The 8252-nt window shown below is 46.8% G+C and overlaps 1 protein-coding gene across 1 annotated transcript; it reads right to left on the reverse strand.

The window, feature by feature from the left end:
- Window positions 1-1163: 1163 nt before the first annotated feature.
- LOC106096529 (uncharacterized protein K02A2.6-like) lies at window positions 1164-4034 on the reverse strand. Its single transcript, XM_013264400.2, has one exon. It carries the CDS (start codon window positions 4032-4034, stop codon window positions 1164-1166), a length of 2871 nt encoding a protein of 956 aa, XP_013119854.2.
- Window positions 4035-8252: the final 4218 nt, after the last annotated feature.

The following is an 8252-nucleotide window of genomic DNA, read 5'->3' on the forward strand; positions in this document are numbered from 1 at the left end:
GTCAGGGTGTACAACCTCACCTCGGCGCCATTGCCCAGCTCTCAATTTTAAATACACGTATACATTGAGGGCTATCCGGAGGGGCTATGTGCTTACCTGCTGCTCTCTGGCAGGTAGCTCCATGCCCTCCTTGGTTTTAATTGCACCTTAGAACACACATGCATCAACACTAAATATGAGCGGGCGGAGGGAGGTTTGGAGTCTTCACACACCCCCATTCTCTGTTGCCTGTTGGAGCGGCGGGGCTGGGAGGAGGAGCTGGCCATCTGATTGGGGTTTGGAATGCGCCTCCCTGCTGCTGCGGAGTCAGGGCGGTGTGCTTCTCTCCATCCCAGGTAACACTACCTGGGTCTGGGTGCAGTTTCCCCCTCTAGGGGCAAGGGTACCTAGACCTGGGGTATAGAGTACGCTTGGGGAGTGTGATTGTGTGTACAGTGTCTATTTATGTCTGTCTCCACGTTGGGTGAGTGCTGAGTATTTGCATATGAGAGCATGAGGGTGGGAATGGATGTTTGTATCTGTTTGTCTGTGTCTATATGTCAGGTCGGTGTGGTGTATTCGACAGAAGAACGGAGACGGAGCTTGGTTTATAATGGAACGTGTATTCAGCAGTAGTTAGCCATTTAGTACATGCCACAACACTTTCTTCTTCCTCTCTCCTTCTATCTCTATCACTCACAGAGCCCCCTACTGGTAACTGAGTATATGTTCATATTCAGTCCCCCTGTAAAGCAACCCTTCACCATCTTAGCAGTGTATGTAAACATAACATCTCTCCTCATTCTCACAGAATTCTACTACCTCAGTATTAACTTACTTAGTATGGTAACATTACTATTTGCACATAACATTATCAGTAGTAGATTTTGCAACCCGACAGCATTTTTAATACTGCTTGCTGAACCTATTTCACTTATAACACTTCTGGGTGTTTGAACTATACCTGTGAACTTAAAATACCCATCTTGTCATGGTGCCTAAATCGTTCTTTATAATGAATACTTGTACAGTTAAGGTTACTGTAGTAACTTAACAACTTTAAGTCAAGAAAACTTCACAAAATCATCTATTATACTTTAGCTGTATAGAACTTAACATTACCATTCAACAGCTCAAGCGTGTTATTTTCCCATTTTTTTCTAACTTATTTCATTACATAATCCTTATGTAGTCCAAGCTGGTAACTGTCTCAGTCTGTTAGGAACAGAAGGTCTTTTAGGAGTTTCTCTTGTGTTGTTTTCAACCTCTTTACTAGCCTGCAACGGCTCAGCATTCTCTGCTCGGCAGGGTGAGAGATGGGCTGCATTCCATCTCTTTTCATCACTCAAGATGAAGGTGCTCAGTCCAGTCTGTTGCTGCATTGACAGTGGATCAGTGAACTGTCTCTCTCCCTTCCCCACTCGGAAAGGTTTACGTATCCGCACCCTGTCACCGATCACAAGCTGGGGAGGTTTTGCCCCCCTCTTACCATCAGTGTAGCGTTTACTCCTGCGCTGCTGGTGAAAGACTCTGGCCCTGATTTGGTCATACTGTCCTGTATCTTTAGGAAATGGCAGGACATTTAGCTTTGTTCTCATTGGTCTCCCTCTGAGAAGCTGAAATGGAGCAGCTCCAGTTGTCGCATGAGTTGTAGCACGGTAATTCTGTAGCATCTCCGTTACGGCAGGCTTCCACGGCTTCTGGGACACCTGTGCAGCCTGAACACAGTCCTTCAGTACTCTGTTAAATCTTTCAACACACCCGTTCGCTTGAGGGTGGTAGACACTTGTTCTAATGTGCTTGATGCCCCTTTCCTTCAGGAAATCAGCAAAGGCAGATGAAGTGAATTGTTGTCCATTATCTGTCATAAGCTCACAAGGGTTTCCCTCCCGTGCAAAGACTGAAGACAAGAACCTAATAACAGTGTCTGTAGTAGCTGATGAAGTAAGGGCTACTTCTGGCCATTTGCTGAAGTAATCGACCAGTGTGATAGCAAACCTGCAGTCCTGCGACCCACGGTCAAAAGGTCCAACAATGTCAACGGCCACATGCTGAAAGGGACCATCTGGAAACTGAACCGGCTGTAGGGGAGCAGGAACAGTTTTGGCCGTTTTGTCACACACTTGACAGACTGAGCATGATGACAGAATCGCATGGATGGCCACTAGTAAAGCTCTCTGAGCCGCTGCTTTGTGCGAACTATGCCCTGGTGACCTTTGTGTGCGAGGCATATCACCTTTTCTCGCAGGGACCTTGGGACCACCAGACGTGTCCCCTGGAAAACCAACGGTGATTCCACAATACGGCTGCATCTCAGCTGGGAGAGACTTTTTCACCTTAGGCCAGCCTGAGCGGATAACCTGTCGTAGCAGAGAAAGGTCAGGGCAGTCCTCACATTCAGCTTTAAAATCCGACAACGGTGTTGCTGTCAAAAGAGGAGAAACTTCAGCTATCTCCAGGAGAAGGTCTTTTTCAGCATCAATGTCAGTGCTGGGGTACATCAGGGGAACCCGTGAGAGGCAGTCTGCCATGACATTCTGAACACCAGGACAGTACTGCACATCGTACTGAAAACACATCAACCTTGCAGACCATCGTGCGATTCTCATGCCCGCTCTGTTCATACCTTTGGTGCTGAGAAGGGTAGTAAGAGCTTGGTGGTCAGTACGAAGCGTGAATCTGCGGCCCCATACATATGTACGCCATCTTTCCACGGCCCAGACACAGGCTAACGCCTCCTTTTCTGTGGTGGAGTACTGGAGTACTGGAGGCAGAGTTCGGGAGGCGAACGCCACAATCCGCTCCACTTGATCTGGATGCAACTGTGTCAACACAGCTCCTAGCCCATTGTCTGATGCGTCTGTGGTGATAAAAGCAGGTAAGTCAGGGTCATAGATGGCAAGTGCAGGACTTTTCAGAAGGAGTTTTTTCAGGTTACTGAAGTTCTCATGTGCTGCCTCATTCCACTGGAGTTCAACCTTCATGTCTTTTTTCAGCAACTGTTGCAGTGGCTCCACCAGTGTAGCATAATCTGGAATAAATTTACTGAACCAGGATGACACACCCAGGAATGAGCGCAATGCAGCCATATCCTTTGGAGCAGGAGCCTCAGCAATAGCAGTAAGGTGATGTTGGCTTGGACGTAGGCCTTCCTTTGAGATTACATGGCCCAGGAATGTAATGTGTGACTGGCAGAAGGAACTTTTCCCAGTGTTAATCTGCAGGCCGACGTCTCTGAGACGTTGGAGATCAGCTTGCAGGTGCGTATCATGCACCTCCTTTGATGTTCCATAGACGATGATGTCATCCAAGTAGTTGCGAACACCAGGAAGATCTTTCAGGACCGTTTGCATCATTTTCTGGAAAGCCGACGGTGCTGATGCTAGACCAAATGGAACACGTGTGAACTGGAACAGTCCCTCATGAGTGATGAAAGCAGTCAGCTTGCGGCTCTCCGGATGCAAAGGTAATTGGTGGTATGCTGAGCTCAGGTCAATCTGGCTGTAGTGAGTGGCACCCGCCAACTCAGAAAACAGATCCTCCATATGAGGAAGAGGATGGCAGTCAGCAATGATACTCTTATTGGGTTCACGAAGGTCAACACACAGTCTCAACTCCCTTTTGCGCTTCCGCGCCACGACCAGAGGACTCACCCACTCAGCTGCATCGATCCTTTCAATTATGCCAGCTTTGAGTAGGCGAGAGAGTTCCGCTGATACCTCTGTACGTACACTTAATGGCAGGCGTCTCAGCTTTTGACGTACAGGCTGCACATTGTTGTTTACCTGTACTTTATGTATGAACCCTTTAACACATCCAAGTTGAGCTGGTGGAATAGGATCAACATTGTATACAGCAGACTTCCGGTTAGTAGAATCAGGCTCATCTGCAGTTTCATCCTGAATGCGGTCCACTTTGCCTCCGACGATGCAGACATTCAGTGCTCTAATGAGGTCGAGGCCTAGTAGCGGGGAACCAGCTTTGACAATGTAGAAGGAAGCAGGAACTTTTTCATTCTGTGCATGCAGTGCAACTGATGCAGGCAGACGACCCATCACAGCTAACTCATCTTTAACATAAGTAAGTAGTTTGACTTTAGGTCGCATCAGTGAACAGTCTGCAAAATACTGTCTGTAGATAGTTTCTGGCAGAATAGACACAGAAGCTCCAGTGTCTACTATCAGCTCTACTGTCTGAGAACCACCTTGTACAGTTTCAATGTTGACAGTAGGGGTGGGTTTTAATAATCGATTCATCGATTAAAATCGATTCTGGCTTGGATAACATGAAATCGATTCATTAAAATCCTGAATCGATTTTTTAATATAAATTTATTTTGCCCGAAACACCAGAATCTCAGGTGAAACCTCACAAAATTTCAACAACCACCAAACAGCCAAGACAGTAAATGAGAGCAGGTACACGGATTCTGCACAAGGACGTAAACACACAGCGCGGACCCGCGGACCAGAATCAGTGAGATGTCACCTTTCTCACCCGACGGGCGCTGCAGCTTTAAGCGGCTGCACGCGGTCCCGCGGACGGCAATCACTTTCTGGCAGACAATCACTTTTCGGCACAACAACTGCACGGACACGGTCGGGGCTGAAAGCCGACAGCTCGCTGATTCTGATGTTTCGGCAGGTCCGCGCTTTGTGTTCACGCCCTTTTTGCGCTAATTCTAAAGCTGTTAGTTTTATCTCTCTCCAAACAATATTGACTGAACCAGCAGCAAAAGAAGATCCAAACTACACTTCACATAAACATCGTCATGAAATCACTCTGATTTTTACTGTTTTGCTTCCACCACGATAAAATCACACTTCATGCACAGCTCTCTCTCTCTTCCTCTCTCTCTGTACTTCAAGAACAGTTTCCCGTCTAAAAATCTGTTTTCTGCATTATTCGCTTGCTTGTTACGCACAAGTCTACTGTTGTTTACAGCGCTGTCGGCCGCTGTTTTTTTTTTTTTTCGTTTTACATTCTTCCGAAAAGAAAACCTAATTTCTGCCGTTCAATACTGAACAAATTTAAACTTTTTAAAATTATGCAAAATGCAAAACGCTTAGCCGTGTCTCTAATAAAACCACTGTAACGTCAGAGGTAACGTTCATATGTTGATTAATGGTTTTCTTTCGTTTTTGATGTACTGCAGATACATATTTTTATAAAATCCCAGGCCAGGAAAACCTTCATGTTTTTCTGTGTTTTATCTTCAGCTACTTTGACACAAAGGCATCTGCTGTGATGCTCACACCTTTGATAAAGTCTTGTGTGTGTCAGCTTCCTTTTTATAGATACAAAAATATGTAAATGTACTGATCTGAATTATAATATTTCTGACTGTCAAAATTTCCCAGATTCAAATCGAATTTAATTGAATCGAATCGAATCGTGGATCGAATCGATTCGGGACCTTGTGAATCGGAAACGAATCGATTCTAGAAATCAGTGACGATACCCAGCCCTACTCGACAGTGCAGGTAAGTTTATCTTGAATAGCTGCCATCATTTTAGCATCTTGCACGCACAGTACTGCCAATTCTGGAACCACTACTTCTCTCACTTCACTGACTGACGACTTACATACCTTGGCAAAATGTCCCTTTTTCCTGCAGTTGTTGCATTTTGAAGAAGCAGCCGGACAGTTTTTATCATTAGCTAAGTGCTTGTGAGAACCACACCTGAAGCACTTCCTCTTCTGCTGCTTTGAACCTCCCCGTTTGCGTTGGTCTGGAGTGCAGCCTTTAGCAGGACGAGGTCCTCTCTTCTGGTGAGAGTGGGAATTTGCCGCGTCGACTGTCTGAACAGGCGCAGTCGGAAACGAGCCGGGTGTGGAGAGTAGAGTAGCGTTTTTGACTGCTGCTTCCACCTGGCCTGCAATAGTTAGAGCCTTATCCAATGTGAGATCGTCCTCCAGTAACAGTTTGTCTTTCACAGCGCTGAGATGAGCGTTGGAGATTAACTGATCTCTTATCATTTCACTTTCCATTTGTCCAAAGTTACAAGACGAAGCTAACAATCTCAGAGCCACCACATACTGAGAAACAGTCTCATCCGCTCGTTGAATACGCTGTCTGAATGTATGACGGCACGCTATGACATTCACTTTCGGCACAAAGTGCTTCTCCAGTGCGCTCATGGCGTCATCATATGTATCACCTTGCTTCGGTAACGTGTAGAATAACCGCTGTCCCTCCGGGCCCAAGCAGTGTAGCAAAACAGCGCGTTTCCTAGCATCCGGCCATGCGTCTCCCGTGGCATTGATTACTAGCATGTAATTGTCGAATATTTTCCGCCATGTAGTAAATGGAATCAGCGGTTCACCCACATGTGGAAGAAAAGATGGTGGACTCGGAACTGATGCACTCATCCTCGTCGCCAATTTGTGGTGTATTCGACAGAAGAACGGAGACGGAGCTTGTTTATAATGGAACGTGTATTCAGCAGTAGTTAGCCATTCAGTACATGCCACAACACTTTCTTCTTCCTCTCTCCTTCTATCTCTATCAGTCACACAGCCCCCTACTGGTAACTGAATATATGTTCATATTCAGTCCCCCCTGTAAAGCAACCCTTCACCATCTTAGCAGTGTATGTAAACATAACAGTCGGGTATCAGACGCCACCTCTCTAGGGACATCTCAGGCCCTCCAAGGTCTATCTCCCCCCACCACTCCCCTGCCAGTGGCAGACGCCCTCAGACATCGGTGCATTGGTGGTTCTTGGTGTCCGGGGATACGCACTGGCTCACTCCTGGTGGCTGCTTGTTGGGGCCTGGAGCCTGGGGCTCGCTCGGGCCCCTTCCGGGGGTGAGGTGCCCTTGGCCTCTGGGCCTGGGGCTCGGTCACTCTGGCACAGCTGGCTGCCAGCGGAGCTCACGGGCACGTCACTCCAACGCCCCCCCCCCCCCCCCCCGGCTTCTGCTCCGCGGCTGCTGAGTGACCCCACATCTGGGGCTCTCTTCAGCTCTTTCCGGGAGAGTGGCATGGTTGCCCCTCCGTTGGTCTTCCTTGGTCTCTTGTGTTCTGAAGGCCTCTGGATGTCTGGAGCCTGGATCTCCTCCATACCTGCTTCATGCCCTGCAGGACAGGGCTATGGCTCCCCACTCCCTCTAGCAGATCATTACATGAAGGAACCTTTTGAATACAAGCGCGCTCATGCTCACAGGCACAAACTACACCCTTTTTGGCTCCTACCTCAAAGCACACTGTGCGCTGTCGATCTTATGTGCTGCACAATAATATTCAGTATTTACTGTTATATTCTCATAAATTATCGCGATGATGTTGTTTATTATATTGCTCTCTTTTTTTGCTTGTTTTCTCTTTTTTCTTTCTCAACAGGTGATCCAGGTGATTGATATATGAATTTTTTGTCTTTTTCTTTGTTTGTTTTTGTTTTTTGCCCCTTATCACTGTTCCTCTTCCTCACCGTTTTTCTTTCCCTACCTCTCTTTCTTTCTCCCTTTTCTTTCCCCCAGTCATGTCTGTCCCATGTGTAGCAAGTGAAAATAAAATAAAATAAACAATAAAAACAAAGGTCAATCAAATGGACAAATACGGCAAGGCTGGGATGGTCCATTTGGTAAAGTAAATCCGTTGGGCATCTTTCTCGGCCTTTAGACAATAATTCTAATGGCAATAGAACCAAACGGGACAGGCGGCAAAAAAAAGAAAAAAAAAAAGATGATCCCAATAATATAGTAACTTTCCACTGTGTTCCTGTTAATGATGAACGAATGATAATAATTTCTAATTATGAGAATTGATTCGGAAACATTAATATAATAATAAATAAATATAATACATATCAATACCAATAAAACACCACGCTCTTTTGACCAGCTTATCACCCCTAACAAATTTACACATTTACACAAATTTACACATATCAGAAACCTTGAAGAGGAGCTCCATCTGCCCCCACCCGGGAAGAGCCTCAGAAACGAGAGATGTCTGAGGCAAGAAGAGGGGTCCCTACTTGCCTCCAACTCTCTCAACAACACCAACGACCAGGACCAGGGACCACAACCTTCCCCAGTCCCCCAAACCCCTGACAGGCCTTCACTCTCCTCCCCCTCCCTTTCTCCTCCTCCCCACACCTGAAATTCACCGAGGAGATGATGGAGCGGGTCAATGCTGGGCTCAGATCTACCCCCCGGCCCAATCCCTTTTTGTCCCCCATAAACCCCCCATCAGAGCAGCCAAAGGTTCGCCATCAAGCCCCGCCCTCAACAGAGCAATCGAAGTTACATTGCCCAGCCTCGCCCC

This window comes from Oreochromis niloticus, linkage group LG9 (assembly GCF_001858045.2).
Source record: "Oreochromis niloticus isolate F11D_XX linkage group LG9, O_niloticus_UMD_NMBU, whole genome shotgun sequence".
NCBI lineage: Eukaryota > Metazoa > Chordata > Actinopteri > Cichliformes > Cichlidae > Oreochromis > Oreochromis niloticus.